Genomic DNA, 18,872 nt, shown 5'->3' on the forward strand with positions numbered 1-18,872 from the left:
AAAGAAAGAAAGAAAGAAAAGAAAAGCCTCAAACCCGATCCATAAACCAATTAAGCTGAAATTGATGTAGTAATAACTTTGGTGGAACTTCCATAGACTTCCAACGGTGTGGAGGCTACCATCCTCTGCGCATTTGCGCACGAGCAAAACACATTAAACTCAAGTGGGGCTTCCCTCTGTGAGTAAGCACGCTTACTCTCGGCCTACATTAACACTCGTGAAGCCAAATGCTTTCGCTTAACTGAGTGGTGGTGGATCCTGCGAAGGGATCGCAGTACAGCATTAGGAGACACCTCTCTTTCTCTGTGTCCTGTCCACACACACACATTTCTTTTTACATTAAAAACAAACAACGTCCAGCACAGGGAAAATGACCACAATCAACAGAGCGCTCTCTCTCTCTCATTTAAAAATGCAACTATTAGCATTTCAGAAACAAAACCAATACTGTACTCCGGTCCCTCGCGCATATTCTAAACACTTGTCTAATTCGTCCCAGCAACAGTTTGATCCTCCCCAATTCAACCCACTTTATTGTATTCAAAGTCTGGGCAAGTGTGTGGGAGAAAGGGCGACAAGAGAAGACGGGGGGAGCCGGGGAGGGGGAGCAGCGGAAAGGAAGACGATGCAACTTGTTGCACTTGAAAAGAGAACAAAAACCCCACCACTACCCTTCAAAATAATTTTAAAAAAAAAAAAATGCTCAGGGCGAAAATAGTCCCTCCTGGTTCTTGAGTTTGAATGAACCACTAGGGGATGCACTGGCTCAATGGAGAGAACGTTGAGAGAGTAGTTAAAAGTTCGAACGCGAGGCGAGCAGCCAATCGCTGACGGCTTTGGCCAGCAGACGGCTCTTGCTGCTTCCTGATTGGCTCCGAGGATACCCCTTCCTTTCTCCTCCAGCCCCTTTCATTTTCGCAAGCCAAGTGGCCCGTGGAGCAGCTCAGGGGCCGAAGGCGCCTCGCATACGGCTCAGCGCCTTCGCCTCTTCGGACCGATGCCGGATTATTATGGGGGGGGGGGCAGTTAATGTTTTTGAGAACTGAAGTCCACAAGTCAAACCCACTCCTAACTCCCCCACTTTCAGACTTTCTCCCAGCGGTTCCCTTTCACCTGCAAGTAAGAACCCTAAACACAGCTCCCTCCGGGGATTAGAATAGTTGTGGATCACATTGATATTTCCTCAGTTTTGTACTCCTGAGAGAGGCTCGTCCTTCCCTTGCCGTTTTATTCTCGGCAGAAGGCGAACGGGGGAAGAAAACACCACGTGCACTCTCTCCTTACTTGCTAAAGTCGAACTAGCCATTATTTTAAATATTACCCCTCTTCGTTTGCCAAAGCACACTAAGGCTAGCTGGAGCTGATCAACTCTCTCACACACGCGCTTTGTTTTGCGTGTGAACAGCCCACTAAGTACTAAACTCGCCCGTATTCACTCACTTCCATCTGCTCAGAGATAAGAGGTTAACTCGTATCACAATATAAACAGATACCCAGTTCAGTGTCCTTACATCAAATGGTGCCCAGTCCTTCCTCTGAAATGATGATCCAATAAAATAAAAATAATTAATATTAACAGAGGGCTGATTCCCCCCTCCCCCCCAAAAATCAATTTATAGGAACTCAAACTTTACTTGAGATGGTTAAGTCTTTCTCCATCGCCCTCGAAATGAGTTTATTTCTTTCCGGCTCCGGTACGTGTGGGTGGAGGGGAGGTGTGTTTTCTTTTTGGGGGGGGGGGGAGGAGGAAGAGGAGGGGAAGGGATCAGCCCTAGTTAGCTTGCTTCCTCCCCCCCTCCCTGCCCGTCCCCCTGTCCCTCCTCGTTCAGGGACAGGCTCCACCCCCTCCCTGCTGATGACACTGGAACCTCCTTAAGTTCTGTCTCGCCGCAGCTGTCTGTGGATACTGAGCCGGCTGGCGCCATCCTGGTTCTTTCAGAAATAATGCCTTCCCTTTAAAAAGAAAAAAGAAAAAAAGAAAAGCAAGAGAGAGAGAGAGAGAAGGAAGGAAGGAAGGGGGGATGGCAGGCGAGAGGTGGAGTGAAATGAGGAGGACAATTTGAGCCGATCAAGTTCTCCCTGGCTTTTTTCGTACAACTTTTCCGAGGGTTCTTATGTATTCATTTTTCTTTCTTTCTTTCTTTCTTTCTTGTCTTCCTTCCTTCCTTTCTTTTCGGGCTCCTCGCACCCCGTAGTTTCTCCTTCTCCCCCTTTCCTTTCTCGTTTCTTCAGCATGCTCTTAGAAAAAATAGCATTTTAAAACGTCCGCAAAGTTTTTTTTTTTTGGGGGGGGCAACGTTTGCTGATTTTTTGAAAGGGGGGGAGGAGGAGGAGAGATGCTCCCCGCCGCAAAAAGTAGCACCCACCAACCAACGCACTCCAAAACAATCTAAAAAAGAGGGGGGGGGGAGAGAAGAAGAAAGGCGAGGAGAGGGAAAAGTAATCTCTCCAACAAACCAGAAAATCAATACAAAATATAAAACAAAAGAGAACTCCTCACCGCCGCTTCTGCAGGTGAAATTGGCCAAACAGGAGACTGTGCGGGAGGCGGTGGTGTGCTTCTTTCTTACTTTTTAAACCTAAGAGAAGGCAGAGAGACTAAAGGGTAGTTAGGACAGCGCTCTAAGCACAGGCTGAGCGCTCAGAGATCCCTGCGGCCAATTTCCCTGCGAGGCTGCGGAGATCGAAAGAGAAAGAGAGAGATGGTGCCTTCGCTTGGCGGATAGGTGAGTCGCGAAGACTTTAGCTTGTTTGAAAATGCGGCGGCGGCCGGGGGGGGGGAGAGATAGATAAGAGAGGCGCAGGAGGTGGACTTTTGCAGAGATCTCTTTGGCGCTTGGGGAGGGGGGCGCATTTTCTGTGCGTGTAAATGAAAAAAATAAACAAATCCCAGTGCTTTAAAAGTTTTTTAAAACCAAGTTTTCTCTCCCCCCCCTCCTCCTTTCTCTCTTTCTTTCTCTCTCTCTCCTTTTGTCTCCCCCCCCCCTTCCATTACAGGTGATCGACCCAAGGCAGGCAAGCTCTCTCCGAGGACAGGAAAACAACTCTTGCCTCTCGCTGCTTGCAGGCTCTCCCGACCCCCCCTCTCTCTCCAGCCACCCCCCCACCCATTTTGGGGGAGACGGTTATTTAAGCAACACCTTTCCCTGCACCTAGACAGACACATCCCAAATCTCTCCCTCTCTCCAGTCCTTCGGACGACTCACTTTGACGAACTTTTTTTTTTTTTTTTGGTGTGTGTTTAATTAATTCAGGTGTTGGCATTTGTAAAAAAGTTATTTCCCCAGCTCGGTGTCTCTTTCCCCCGCTCCATTAAAAAGAAAAAGAAAAAAAAGATTATTATTTTATTTTTTTGCACTGGTGTGTGTGAGAGAGAGAGCGAGAGGAAGAGAGAGAGGACAGAAAACCTTTGTTGCAACCGACCAACCCAAACCCCACCGCCACTGATCGTGAGAACACGATGGAAGTAAGCACGGATCAGCCCCGGTGGGTCAGCCACCACCACCCGGCCGTCCTCAACGGGCAGCACCCGGACTCCCACCACCCCGGACTGGGACATTCCTACATGGATCCCACCCAGTATCCTCTGGCGGAGGAAGTGGATGTACTTTTTAACATCGACGGGCAAGGCAACCACGTCTCTCCGTATTACAGCAACTCGGTTCGGGCGACGGTGCAGCGTTACCCCCCGGCCCATCACGGTGAGTGCCAGGATCCCAGCAGACCCCGGGGAGGGGGGCGCGACCCGCTTCTCCTCCTCCTCCTCCTCGCTTGCTTTCTCTCTCTGCCTTCCCTCCAATAACTGCTACATTTTGACAGCCAGCGATGAGCCCCGGAAACTAGACAAGAGAAAAGCAGGCGCTTTCTCTCTCTCTCTGTGTGTGCTCTTTCTGCATGCTTGGTCTTCTAAACTGCTGATTTAATGCAAGCCCAAAAGCCATTAGCAACTGACAAGAGAGAGGCTCGTTTCTGGGAAATACCAGGTCTCTGTCTCTCGCCCAGGCTCGGCCTTGTCCTGATGGAAGAGGTGGAAGCTCTGGGCCTCTTTACAAACCAGCCACGCTCCCCGCGTGGAAAGTGCTCCTTGCTGCCCCGATCCTGTAGCATGCTTTTAAAAATATTACTCGGGAAGCAAAACTCACCCCCCCTTTTTTTTGGTTCAGCGGGATTTTCTTCCCCAATACGCTTACACAGGCTGCGGTCGCGGCAGCTTCCCTTGGGATTTTCTTCCTCCCGTGTAAACGTGTCCTAAGATGTGCTGAATCCCAATTATTTGAGAAGAAACGTCCCAATGGCCTCCGCGGAACCGGCTTCCACACGCAAGTCCGATTTAAACTGCAATCCGGTTGCAGCCACTAACCAGGTAGCAAGTCCCACTAAAACTCAGCGGCGCTTCCTTCCGAGTAGACGTGCCTCGCTTTGCAGCGTCAGGTTGAATGCCGATGCTTGCTTGCTTGGGCGGCGGGGACTGAGGCCCACGGAACTGAGCGCGAGGCTTACTTGCGAGTAAATGTTGGCCTAGGGACGGGTTGTAACGTTTTTGGGTTTCAAGCAGCTTGGGAACTTCAGCTGGGTGGTGGATGGGGCCCGTTTAGGCAAAAAGCAGGGGCTATTTAGTAGCCACACTAAAGCACTTTGAAATCCTCAAGGGTTTCCGCAGGATTCCCACGCTTTTAAGAGGCGCCAGTCCCGTGCTCTTTTACCTAAGAGGAAATCCACTGCACACTTGCTTCCGAGTAAACGTGTCCCTTCTGCCGAGAGGTAGGTGGGGTGTGTGTGCGCGCAGATCTTTGCTCTTTGAAAATATTTGACTAGCTGGCTGGAATCCTGCCGCTATTTTAATCCCTCGCCTTCATTATTACACCCGGAGCCACGATCCGGAGCAGACAGGCTTCAGTGTAAACAAACAAAACAGCCCATCAACTACGTTTACTCGGACGTAAAGTGAGCTGAAGCGGACCTCACTGAGGACTTAAGGCCGCATTGCAAATAGTTTCAGAAGTTTGTGCTTAACAGAAATCGTGGCTAGTTAGAGACCCACACGCCCCCCCTCCACACACTCAGCCACCCCCTGCTCACTTTGAAAGCCCGCGCGCGTGTTTTTTTTTAAATTATCCCTTGGCTGTCATTTCTAGTTTTTAATATTACTTGTAATGATGCCGCTGAAAAAGACAACAGGCTCCTTTTGACAGTGATTACGAAACCACTTGGGAAAAAGAGAGAGGAAGAGGAAAAAAAAATACAACCCTTCCCAGTTGGGCGATGAAAACACAAACTTGAACCGTTCTAAACTAGAACTCTGGGAGGAAAAAAAAAATAAAAGAGAGAGAGAGATGTAATGACTTAGCCTCCGGGCTGAGATGTTAGAATTAAAAGCTGTCAGGGAAAATAAGTGATATGATTGTCTCCCTGGGACTTCGTCCCATTAGTATGTATGAATCTGTACTGAATATTCACAGAAGCAATACAATAGCACCTTCCAAGTCTGACAATGTGGCCTGCCAGTTTTCGGAGTGACACAGAACGCTTCCTCGAGCGGGATGGGAACACAGCACAGGCCGCCAAAAAGTTTAAGTTTTAAAAAATAAATAAATTATACACATAGAAATATAAATATATTAAAGTAGTCAGAAGCTGCGCAAGAGCCTGTGCCTGCCTACTTAGAAGTAAGGCCTACTGAGTTTTTGATGGAGCTTACTTCCAAGTAAACACTGCAGTACGAGCCTCTAACCTATTCCCCCAGGAGCAGGTCCCTTTAACTTCTCAGGGACTGCAGGCTTTAACCGTGTGCTTAACAATCTGCTCCAAGCCAGCTAAAAGTATTTAACTTAGGGCTGGGTCGTGCTCATTCCTGTTTGATTTTAGCATTCACCCTGAGGTGCTCTGTGTGGCTCCCAAGCTCACCCACTTAGTTTGGTCTTTCTAAAGGGCTTAATTCTCTCTCTCTCTCTCTCTCTCTGAAATTTTATTCTAGAATGAATTTTCAAAACTCGCCTGGTAAAAGGGTGAAAAAATAAGAATGCAGTAGGCAGGAGTGTATCTATGCAGTTAAGGAGAGCAGGATAAATTGGTGGGTGAGAAAGAATAATATTTGTGAATATATCTCTCAGAGATATATTCACCCCCCCAAAAAAACCCACACACACTTCTTCAGCTGCAGATTTAGCTCTCGATTTTCAAGCCCTTCTCCGGTTCCCCTCGCCCGAAAATTGGGAAATAAAGTTACGGGTGGTGGAAGAGAACTAAATTTCCCCAAATGTTTTAGAGAGAGAAAAAAAAGAGAGAGGCCTCCTCCTCCTCCAACGCCTCCGGGGAACTGAATGAGCAATATTAATCCCTGATTAGTAATTGCATTGCCCCGCTGTTAGTCTTTACAAGACATTTCAAAATATCGTTAACCCTTCCCCTCCGAGTTGCAAAACAATCGCTTTGATCTAACGTGAATTTGAGTGACTCCGACGCTGCCTGCCCAAGAGCGTTTTCACACGTGAGGACTGAACTGGGATAGAAGGGGAAAAAAATCTCTCCATACCCTCTGAAGAGTCTTCATTGTTCCAAAACACCCATTCGATTTAAAAAAGGGGTTCCCTTTTCAAACACACCCTCGCCCCTACCGTCAACAATATGCACACACGGCAGAATTAGCTTACAAGGGCTATTTAGTTTTTCTTGTGAAAGTTACCTAGTTTATCTCTTCTTGGGCAAACAGATCCACGACACCGCCGCCCCCCCCAAAAAAAAACAGAGCCAAAGAATTTTGGGGTTTTGCTTGATTTAATTGGGACTGACTTCCAAAACGAACCTTGTAAGATCGTAGTTCTGGCAGCGTAGCAGGCAAAGGGACGCCAGTGGGTTTAAAATCAAAGATCCTAGCTTAACTTGGGTGGCTGGAGAGGGCTTGTTCCAGAGCTATGATTTCTTCATCCCGAAGTCTGGTTACAAAACAAGAGTTTAGGTAGTTGTGCTTGCAAAATCTGCATCTTATCTATCCGATCGGAATCCTCTCTGTATATTTCAACTCCCCGAATAATTCACAATATCACTAAACAGCAACAGGAGAAAGCTGGCTTGAAAAGTTGCAGATTTCCCCTCCATTTACCCATTAGAGTAGACTACTCAAACCCCCCTCCCCCAGTCAATTGCAACTTGGTCAATTAAAATGAAAGGTAAGATGTTTTTAGATCCTCAACCTGAACTAATTTTTTTTAAAAAGAAGGAATGAATGCCTGTCAGAGAGGAAAAATCAGAGGAAAATGTCCTGGTTACATTTACTCGGAAGGAAGTCCCATGGATTTAAGAGGCACCTTAACATGTGGTTAGGACTGGAGAGAGACCCTGTTAAAAAATGGGACCTTCTTGCTTGTAATATGGATATCCTCTTTGTGTGAATGCTTTAAGCTTGAGCATGCACATGTTTACTCAGGTGTAAGTCCCCTTGAGTTGAACAGGTCTGATTTCCAAGGAAGTGTAAAAAGGAGAACCGCCTCAGTTTGGATCATTGGATAGTTTTCTGGTTCAAAAACCAACACAGGCAGACTCCGGAAACTTTTAATAGCTACCATGAGAAATTCTTGTGGAAGAAGTAAAATTTGGAGCTGTCTGACTGACAGAGGTTTCTTTTTTTGGGGGAGGGGGTGAAGAAGAAAGGAAAAGGAAAAACCTGCTCAAATAATTCTGCATAATAATAATAATTTTTTTTAAAAGACATTTTCAGTCAGCTTTTGGCATGTGTAGCTGAAACGACATACTGGAAAACTGCTTTTCTTGCTTCGATCCGTAAACCTATTAAATTGGAATTAATACTTCCAAGTACTTGGATTTAGCATGTTAATTTGTGTGTGTGGGAGGGGGACTGCCAACCAGCCAGCCACAGGTTGACTTAGAATGTTTCTCATTCGTTTCAACAAGATGCTAGTTGCAGTCTGAAAGCTGTAGCGTCATATGTGTCTACTTGGGAGTAATCCCCGTTGAGCACAAGGAGGCTACTGTGGAAACACAGGTATTTTGTGTTTGCAATCATACACCAGGTCGGGTTTGCTGGTACCCATGCATGTTTATTTGGGAGTCAGTGTCGTATGTAATTTGGTGAGACATACTTCTGAGTAAATATGCAGTATTTTGGACTGCATGGGGCTTTCTTGGAAAGGAGGCTGCAAGGTCCGAAACAGGATATTTTAATAAAAACCATGGAATTTTAAAAGCCCACTTAAAAAGATGTGGAGTGTGCACTGTTTGCTCTCTGAAGACCACTCCACTTTTAATCCCAAGTGTGGCACAGGTTTGAAACTTGATTTCTGCGAGGTGGAGGCACGATCCTAAACATGTTTCCTCAAAAGTAAACCCCCCTCAAGCCCATGGGGCTTAGTCCCAATTAAAGTGTGATAGGGTGGGTGTCTTATCCAGCATTTACTTAGCAGGAACTAAGACTGATTCAGCTGAGGTGTCTTACATCCGAGTAGATCGGCTTAGGATCAGGTTGTTGAACTCCCAACTCCAATGCGTTAGGCTGATTTCTCTAGTGAACATGATTTAAGTGCCCTGGGCTCCTTTTGGGGAGAAGTGCAGGACATAAATTTAATGGTTATAATCATATGTATTACAAAGATATGGGCAGGCAAAATCAGCGCTTCAAGAGGTGGGGAGCCGAAAGAAGTCTGGCTTAAATCTATCCTTCTGGCCTAACTGCGTGATTATTCCTCCTGCCCGATGCTGTTGCAAAGTTCCCCCTGCTTTCTTGCAAAAGGTGGGAGTCCTCGTTATGGGTTTTTGTCAATTTCACGTGGCCTCCTGGTTCAAGAAGCCGTGCAGGATTGATTGGGGAAGGCCCATTAGCAGGGATTGATTCGTCCAAGGGGTGGGGTTGTGGGGGGAGGATTGCGAAGAGAGAGAAAGAAATCTGAATGGGATCATTCAGGAACAAGGAATGATTTTCCTCAGTTACACTTTATCTTAGAGTCCGTGTGAGAGTGTAAACACTGAATTGGAGCCTGTGTGTGTGTGTTCACAGGCAACTTAGCTCCTGGTACATTTTACCCATATTCACGACATTCTTCTAGAGAAGTGTGCGTAAGACCGTTGTCTTCTGACCTTCTTAAGAGAAACACACACACACACACACACAGGTAAACGGAAGGAAGGGCCCTTTCACATGCTACACAGAGCAAACTCTGTTGGGTTACCTACTCCTGTGGTCCTGGGGTTTCTGACCCAGTAGGGTTGCCAACTGATCAGAAAGGAAGTGAGCTGGCTTCCTCTTCTGCCTCCAGCAGAAGGCAGCCTGCCACAGTAGGGAGATAGGCAGCACTCTCACCTGTTAAAGCTTGTGGAACAAAAGCCTGCTGTTAAACGCACAGCTACAGTGTCCAGTCGAAAAGTTGGCCGCATTACCGAGGAGGGCATCTTTAAGGTCCTTTTCTTACACTGCTACATTTTAGGCACACACTTAAAAAATGCCAGGTGTGAATAAATCATTCAACACCATTGAAATTTCCACTGAACTAAACCCCAGAATTTCAAGGGGTTGGACTAGATGACCCTAGGGGTCCCTTCCAACTCTACAACTCTATTATCAACTTGTATTTAAGACACAGAGGTAAATGTGTTGCATGCTCGTGCCTAGCCTAAGCATTTTTTACATGGAAGTATTTTAAGCTCCACGGTAATCAGTGTAATGTACTTGCCTGTCAATCTTTAGCCTTAGGATTTAAGTGGGGCTTAGGGTCAGAAACTTACACACATCCCCAAGACCGAAGATGTAGATGTTATTCCCATTCATTCCAAAAAGTTGTATTTCCAACTCTTGAATTTGAGATCTGAGTGTTGGAGAGTTTTGTCTTTGGGTCTGACCTAATCCAACACACATTTCCGTGAAAAAACAATTACCACTTTGCTGAATTTGATTTAAATTTACACTGCATCATAAAATCAGTACAGTAATTGATAATAAACCCACCAATTTGAAATGAGCCTGTCTTCTACGTAGATGTCTTGTTTCCTTTCCAAATAACAACTTTATCTTGAAACATATTTACTCTAACACACCTGCATCTATTCTGTTTTTGTTTTTTTACTGCAACTGAGAATCGCTTCCAAGTAAAGTAGATTAATTTTTAAAATGTGGAGAGGGGGAGAAAACCTCAGATTGCTTTTAATAATAATAATAATAATAATAATAATAATAATAATAATAATAATAATGTATTAGGTTTATGTAAATTTCCCACTGTATTTTTAATAATACCAACAAAATATACTTAAGGCAAAAGATCTGATATCTTGACCTATTATTGTTGGAATATGCTTTGCAACTTGAATGCATCACTTTTATGTAGCAATTCAGACTTTTGCCTCTTGTTGTCTCTATTCTCTGCTGCTGTCTTTCGCTTCGATGCTGGGGTAATGCTCCATTTGGGATTATGTCGTGTGTGAACCTATTTATGAGAACTGAGGAAGTTCAGGGCTGGGGAGGGAGGGCAAATGCAGCTCTCTAGACCTCTCTAGACCTCTGTTGAGCTCTCCCCAGTCCATATCTCTCACTGGTCCATACCAGCACCACTTCTGAATCGCCATGAATGTGTTTGACTGCATGAGATGTGACTTTGAACTCTTGAGAATGCCCTTTTGTGCCTGGATGGAGAGATGTGCATGTGGGTGTTTCTCAAAACCTCTGGCTTTTGCATGGCCTATTGGACAAAGGCTCTATCCTCTGTAGCCTTGTCCACCACTGTCATGTGGCCCTCAGAAGCATGTATTATAAGGGAATGTGGCCCTTCAGTGAAAAAATGTTCCCCTCTTCCACTAAACACCGAGAGAGAAACTTTAGCGTTTGGAGTAATGATCCCCACAATGATGTGGGGAAAGGTAGAGGAGATTTTATGGAAATCCACTAGTCCCATGGCATAATTTTAGCTGCACTATAGCCTTCTAAAAATAACAGCTGAGGGGGTTGTACTCTCTAGCCTGCTCTAACTTGAGTGCAAACACAGCACAGGACCCAAATGTGTTTTACTCAGAGAAGACCCACTCATATTAATAGGCCTAAGTTAGTCACATCCATTGATGTTGACGGGCCTATTCTGAGCATGAGTAATGTTGGAGACAAGACACAATCCCTGTCACGTTTGCTCCAAAGTAGTCCTATTGGAGACCGCTCTGGAGAGAGGCGGCAATTTGAAGCACACTCAATTTGTTAAACTTGTTGGAACTTACTTCTGAGTAGTCCTGTACTGAATTGCAGTGTCCGTTGGGTCTGGACCATCGCCATTCCTCTCCACTTCTGGTGGGTTTATTGATCTCGGACTTCTATCCTGAGCAGGGCTAGCCCAGCTATAGAGGCAAAGGAGACATTTGCCTAAGGCAGGACAGCAGAATTTCCACGGCTCCTGCTAAGTAAATGCCACCTCCTCTCATTTGGCAGGACGCAGAGACTTTAAAGCGCTTGGGTGTGATTAGTCTTGCGCTCAAAGCGTTGGCATTTGGGTTTGAGAAAGTGGGTGGAAACGCTTGTTTTGCACATGGTAGCCAACGCTTCCTCCCTGCGAACCTCAAATCTCGAATCGATCGAGAGATTTCCGTTTTGGGTTGCCAACAGATCTGTACTCAAGGCATTCCTCGACTGGAGCCCTGGGAGAGCACCCCTTTTGCATGCAGAAGGTCCCATGTTCAGTTCCTATCATTGGCAGCCAGTCCTGGGAATATCCCTGGTCTGAAACCCTGGAGAGCCACCACCTATGGAAAATACTGAGCTAGATGGACCATTGGCCCGACTCTGTTCCAACTGAGCCCATCTGACTTACAGGTCCCTAAGCTGTCCCACCCCACCTTACCTCCTTTGGGGAGACGTTGGCTAACGGGGAACTGCTTTTGTCTTTCTGTCCTAGCAGGTGGTCAGGTGTGCCGCCCGCCATTGCTGCACGGTTCTCTCCCTTGGCTGGATGGGAGCAAGGCTTTGGGAAGCCACCACAGCACCGCCCCATGGAACCTCAGCCCCTTCTCCAAGACCCCCATCCACCACAGCTCGCCGGGACCTCTCTCCGTCTACCCTCCAGCGTCCTCCTCCTCTTTGTCTGCGGGCCACTCCAGCCCACACCTATTCACCTTCCCGCCGACCCCTCCCAAAGATGTCTCCCCGGACCCCTCCATCTCCACCCCAGGCTCCACTGGGTCCAGCCGGCAAGAGGAGAAAGAGTGTATTAAGTACCAGGTGTCTCTGGCTGAAACCATGAAGCTGGAGTCTTCTCATTCTCGGAGCAGCATGGCCTCGTTAGGAGGGGCCTCTTCCTCAGCTCATCACCCCATCTCCACTTACCCTTCCTACGTCCCTGAATACGGCTCTGGACTTTTCCCTCCCAGCAGCCTGCTGGGGGGATCGCCGACCGGTTTCGGGTGCAAATCCAGACCAAAAGCACGTTCCAGCACAGGTAGGGTCCTTAACGGATTCTTAAAATGATTCTGTTTCAGGTTCAGGAAAAACGTTTTTTTTTTTTTTTTTAAAAAGAGCAAAGGTTAAGGACTGGGAGGAATAATAATATGGTGCGAATGGGGATTGTATCGGTTTTCAGCTGCAAATTCAGACCAAAGAGCTTCTGGTGCAAGCAAGGTGCTAAATGGATGGCCAGCAACCAGTTAGAAGCCAACTCTTTGTTTTATTTTGTAAAAAGAAGCCGAGGATCATTATAAGCAGAAAGCAAACTCTGGCAATGCAAAGGTCAACAAAGGGATCAAGCAGATACCACAGAAACTTTCTTCCTAAAATACTGTTGCGTTCCACAACAGTTGCTACATTTTGCTCTTCCTTTAGAAAGATCAGAACAAGCTAAGGTGGATTTCCTTCTGGTCTCCCAGCCAGGGCTTGACCAGAGGTGTGTGGTGGGTTAACTTCAACAATGTGACAAGAGAACCAGGTTCTCCCAGGCTATTCACTATTCACTCTGTCCATTTGCACACGAGAAACTCAATTGATTCTTAATGGGGGTCATTTACCAGAAGAGGGAATCTTGCACGTGTTTCCAGCAAAACTCAGCAGGCCTACTAATTTTTGATATTTGCAGGGTTTATGCACTGAGATACTTGAATTTTATATCGGTTCCTCTGGCATTTAGAGACACAAATCTCTTTGGCTAGGGATCCCAATTTCACCATTTGCAAAATGGTTAAACCAAACTATGCTGGTTTAACTACATTATGTCAATTTCGACTTCCTTTTTTTCTTCCAATTGTTATTTCCCCCCTGAATATAAAGTGGGTTGGATTCTCGCCCTCCCACAGCAAAGGGCTGTTAACACTTACAGAAATGGAGGTCCTATTGATTTCAATAGAACTTACTTCCGAGTAAGTGCACTTGGAATCCCTTGGCTTGACATGAGTTGCCCCAGGTTTTATAGACCCTATTTTGAACGTGTTTGTTTAGGGAGCTGGTGAGGCAAACTTTGTTGATTTTGCCGAAATGTTCGTCTGAGACAAAGTTCTTACATTGCTTTGGAGTTGCATGAAATTAATTGGATCTACAGAGGTATGTCTGAATAAACGTGTTGGATAGGTGATTCAGTTTTCTCCTTATTATCACATGTACTAAACCTCACTCACTCATACCACCCCGCTCCTAGGTTCAGAAAGATTTGCACAAGGTGGTAGTGATTAAAAATGTTTTCCATACTCTGCAGGTCAGTCCTTTCCCTTCCTCTTTGATTTTTGCCTCGTGGGAGAGAGGAACAGAGAGTTGAATTGGATTTAAGCTGAAACATCACTTCCAGCCCCACACATTCAACAAGTGGGGCATGTCCTGATGTTCATGGGAGGGGGCTAATCCCAAATACTCTAGAGCCAAATATAGCATAGGACAGGGGTCAGCAAACTTTGTCAGCAGGGGGCCGGTCCACTGTCCCTCAGAGCTTGAGGGGGCCGGACTATATTTTGGGTAAAAAGTATGAACGAATTCCTATGCCCCACAAATAACCCAGAGATGCATTTTAAATAAAAGGACACATTCTACTCATGTAAAAACACGCTGACTGTATGAGTCTGATTGTGCATTTGTTCGACAGCCCTAATCCATTTACGGATTAAATCAGCAATTGCTTTGGGTATTGACACACCAGGTGGAACTTTGACACATGATTCTAAAGCCATGGTTTGTTTAAGCCATGGATGAACAAACCATAGGTTAACTTATTTTATTTATTTATTAGATTTATACACCAGCAGTCACCAAAAGATCTCAGGGCGGTTCACAAGATAAAAATTTGAGATAAAAGCACAAATAAACCATGAGTTCTTCCCACAAACAAACCATGGCTTGCTTCTTCAAAGTTTGTTTTGATTTCCAGCTGCTCCTGCCTCATACCTTTACAGTGTGGTGAGAGCCTTGAGTGGGGGAGATAAAACAAACCAAAGTTAAGGAAGGGTAGTGGTTTTACACGGAATCCACCATGGTTCAAAAGCCAACAACAAACCATGGCCTCAGATTGTGGTTTCTTACCAGTAAACAAACCATGGTTAAGCTGCTGAGCAGGGTTCACGTGTAACACTAAGACATGGTTTAATAAACCGTAAATTAACAAACTCCCATTTACCATATGTGTAAACCAGGCGATTCGCTTTTCCTCTGCTGTTCCCCCCCCCCTTGGATCAAGGTCTCTTTTCTTTGTAAGCAGACATGCAAAACCAGAATGCGCAATTCATTCATTCCTCTTGCTCTTGTGCAAGCCTTATTTCCAACCTGCTTGCTAAACTTAGAAACTCATTTTAATTCACTTGAAACTACCTGCTGCTAATGTGAACATTTCTGGAAAGCTGGTTTTTACATGCACAGAGAGAGAATGTGTGTGTGTGTGTGTGTGTGTGTGTGTGGTGTTGTTGGGGGACCACAAAAACCTAATGTGTTCCGGAAATGTTATTTATTGGTTCAGTGACTTCCTTATGCAGAGAGAAAAAAACTGGATAGTACTGTGTTCACTTTCCCCACTCAAAAGTCTCTCTCTGCACTTCCCCCAATTCTTTTCCCAGATCCCAGGAGTGAGTTTATTTTAAGTTGGTTTCTTTTTTTTCCCCTGTTGGGGGGTGGGAGGGGAGAAGGGGAACTACCTAAGAAAAGAGGGAAGTTTTGTTTAGACTGCCTGATCTGGGTCTGTCTCTGAAATATTTCATAATCCATAGGCTATATAGTGAAAGAAAGCAAATTCGCCCAAAGAGGCAGTAGTGCTCGGCACAATTTCTAGAAAGTGTATTTTAGCATGCCTTTGGGATTTGCTTTCGAGTAAATGGCCACGATCCACAGCAGAATTATATGCAGTTTTTTTTGGTGCAGTCCTGAGCACCCTTGTTCAGGAGTCTGTTACTCCTTAATAAGTGTGAGTGGGACCCCAGCTTCAAGTCTGTTGATTTTAGTGTGGACGTCCTTATGTTGCACTGTGTTCAGAATCCAGGCCTTCCAACTTTTCAACCACCCACTGCCATTTTGGTTTCAACAAGAAGCTTGGTCTGCTAGCTGGTCATCTTGTTTATCTCCCTGCTGTGAAAAGCTACACCCGTAGATCAAGCTGCTGTTAAGTGCAGAAGAGCAGGGAACTTGGCAACCCTAAGTTCTGTTTTGTGATTCCTCCCCTGCCCCCCCATCTTTGTACTAAAATCTTGGAAATATACACCGAAATCAGTGGGGCTGCTCTCGGAATGAATGCCTTTAGGTTTCAGGCAGTTTGCATATTAAACGAAGATCAAAATAAGTCGCTCCCTCACCTTTCCCCTATTCCCCCCCCTTTCTTCCTTTCCTCATTGAGACTCCTGCAAGTAGATGTTGTCCAGTGTGAGTCAGATCAGTTTTCAGGGTTTTTCCAGGGTGACATTTACTCTGACTGTCTGAGCAGGGACTGTCTCTATTTAGCTGATATGTTTTAGCTAATCCAATTATTTTCAGACGGCTGCACGCGACAGTTACATTGTTTATCCAGCGCCAGGAACTTTAATAGAGTCCGGATGCGGTTAACAGTGACAAAAAGAAAGAAAGAAGTAAATGCAGAACTGCCTCTTTCTGTATATGCAAGCAGACTGGGTGTGTGTGTGTGTGTGTGTGTGTGTGTGTATGAGAGAGAGAGAGAGAGAGAGAGAGAAAGAAAGAAAGAAAGAGGGAGGAAAGGAAGCAGAAGAGAATGAAAACTCAGATCTGCAAACTTGTTTTAAGGGCTGCCTTTCCTACTTCTAGCAGCAGACCTCTGCACCTTTAATAAATGCCATGTCAGGCAGAAAAGGGAGAGAAGAGGCTTTCTCCACTGCTACTACAATCACGGCCAGCATGGGTAGACTCATAGAACTGTAGAGTTGGAAGGGACCACCAGGGTCATGTAGTCCAACCCCCGGCAGCGCAGGAGTCTTTTGCCCGTCATGGGGCTCGAACCCACAATGCCGAGATTAAGAGTCGCATGCTCTACCAACTGAGCTATCCATGTCATCGTGGTCCAGCGGAGGGCCATAGAGCACCTGCTTTGCTTGCAGAATGCTCCAGGTTCAACCCCTGGCATCTCCAGGTAGGGCTGGGAGCATCCCACCTCCTTGAAACCCTGGAGAGCTGATCATGTAGAAGCCATTGAGCTGGATGAGCTGACAGTCTGATCCAGTATAAGACAGCTGCCTTTCTAAGGGTATTATGGGTAAGGGCCATAGTTCAGGGGTAGAGCATGCCGAACGTCCCAGGTAAGGCTTGAGAGCCACTGCCATTCAGTGTAGATAATGCTGAGGCAGCTTCTTATGCTCCTGTGTCCCATGGATGATGTTTCCAGGGCCTACTGAGCTGAGATCCTGAGTGTAATTTCTAACCCACCCTCTTCTAGTCCTTAGGAGAGCAGTGAGAAGGTGGGCGAAGGACCACAGGAGTTAGAACGGTCTAGTCTCCCTGTAGTGTTGTACTGAGTGTGCTGGGAATGTGCAGGCTGCATGTGATGTGATGTGATGGCTCCTTTTACTATCTTATTTTTTTTTTTGCCCAGGGACCCACACAGACACGGAGTGGTCTTGGCTGTGAGTCTCCAGTGCTGAACACACTTGGGAAGTAGTGCTATGGGAACCAGTGGGATTTTTTTGCCAAGTGGAAGGCTTTAAGATCAGGGTGGTTTGGATGCTACAAATGAGGGGTGTGCGTGTGTTGGCTTCCCATTGGTGTGCATTTGACTATTGTTGTAGACTACCCAGGTCTTTTGATTGCTCCACTGGGTCTTCTTAGGTCCTTGGTGATGGACAAGAAAGATGGGCTTCTTTCTTTCTTTCTTTCTTTCTTTCTTTCTTCTTCTTCATCTCCTCCTCTTCCTCCTCCTCCTCCTCCTCCTCCTCCTCCTCCTCCTCCTCCTCCTCCTCCTCCTCCTCCTCTGCCCAGATGTGGTAGACCAGGGGTGGCCAACTTCCAAGAGACTGTGATCTACTCACAGAGTTAAAAACTGGCAGTGATCTGCCCCCTTTTTTTGGGGGGGGGGTTCATGTAAAAGTTGTTGAGCTTCTTTGGGGAAGAGGAAAGCAACATTGAGCTTTTCTTTTTAGGAAGGAAAGCCCTGTTTTTGGTGGTTCAGGTCATTTTAGGGGTGCAGGGCAAAGATGTTGAGCCTTTTTTTTAGGGGAGCAAAAGTTGTTTTTAGCTTCTTTGTGGGCAGCCACTGATCTACCGGTGATCTACCACAGACGTCCAGTGATCTACTGGTAGATCACGATCTACCTGTTGGACATGCCTGTGGTAGAGCATCCAGGTTGCATGTGGAGGGTCCCAGGTTCGAATTCTTAGCAGCATCTCCAGGTAGGGCTAGGAATGTCCCCAATCCAAGGCCCCACCAAGCCACTGCTACTCTGTGAGGACCATACTGTGCCAGATGGACTCAAGGCAACTTCCTCTGTTTCCGTGCAGAAGGATGTTAAGATATATGGAACTGCCTTGTTATTCCGTATTATATCACTGGTCCATCTAGCCACCAAATTGCCCACTGAGCAGGCTGAAAGTAGGCTTAGATCTGCAAAGCCAGCTCCAAGTTTGAGTGGAGGCTCATCCTATCTCGGTAGGCTTGCTTCAGTCTGGTGGCGGCAGTAGCAGCAGCAAACAGCTCTGTCTGGGAGCCACGGCTGAAGTTTCCCACAATGCCTCTGATGTAGCAATAGCTTCTTCTTTTTTGATGATGTTAGGAAAGGGTTCTTAGCTCAGTAGCAGAGCGGTTACTTTGCACGAAGGAGGTTCAGTCCTAGGCATCTCCAGGTAGGGCTTGGAGAGAAAATTGTCTGAAATACTGGAAAGATGGTAAGCGCTAGGGTGAAAAATAGAATCATAAAATTGTAGAGTTGGAAGGGTCCATGAGGACCATCTAGCCCATCCCCCTGCAACGCAGGAATTTTTTGTTCAATGTGAGGCTCGAACCCACAGCCCTGAAATTAAAAAATTCATGCTCTACCGACTGAGCTATCCCAAGAGGAGGGCAAATATTGAGCTAGATGAACCAATGGTCTGACACTGTGCAGGGCACCTTCCTGTGTCCCTATGTTCTTTCCATCTGTGTCTGAAAAAGCAGTACCTGCATGAAAGGACTGTGAGCTCAGTCTGGGGATTGCAAAAAGATTCCCAAGCTCAGAATGAGCTCTGTGGCACCCAGTTCCTTAATTTTAAAACAAAACAAAACAAAAAATTCTTTCCAGTAGCGCCTTAGAGACCAACTAAGTTTGTTCTTGGTATGAGCTTTTGTGTGCATGCACACTTCTTCAGATACCTTAAATTTAAGTGTGTGTCTTAGTGCCTGCCTCTGTTTCATGGACATTGGCACTCTAGCGTAAAAAAAAACAAAGTAGGTCTCTCAGGTCTTCCCACTCTCAAAATCTCCAGTCCTGCTCTTTGAGATGTTTTCACCTTAGAGGGC

The 18,872-nt window shown here is 46.1% G+C and overlaps 1 protein-coding gene across 10 annotated transcripts in view; it reads left to right on the plus strand.

The window, feature by feature from the left end:
- The first annotated feature begins 3,368 nt into the window (after nt 1-3,368).
- The window catches only part of GATA3 (GATA binding protein 3), a 55,747-nt gene continuing 40,243 nt past the window's right edge, over nt 3,369-18,872 (plus strand). For 2 of the 10 annotated variants that reach the window (XM_033162276.1, XM_033162278.1), the window contains exons 1-2: nt 3,369-3,701; nt 11,880-12,419. In XM_033162276.1, the coding sequence (XP_033018167.1) occupies nt 3,461-3,701; nt 11,880-12,419 (781 nt within the window). In that variant the 5' untranslated portion in view covers nt 3,369-3,460. The remainder of the gene's footprint in view (nt 3,702-11,879; nt 12,420-18,872) is intronic. The other 8 variants (XM_033162284.1, XM_033162285.1, XM_033162277.1 and 5 more) reach the window with 7 other exon arrangements.

The sequence above is a fragment of the Lacerta agilis genome, chromosome 10 (genome assembly GCF_009819535.1).
Source record: "Lacerta agilis isolate rLacAgi1 chromosome 10, rLacAgi1.pri, whole genome shotgun sequence".
NCBI lineage: Eukaryota > Metazoa > Chordata > Lepidosauria > Squamata > Lacertidae > Lacerta > Lacerta agilis.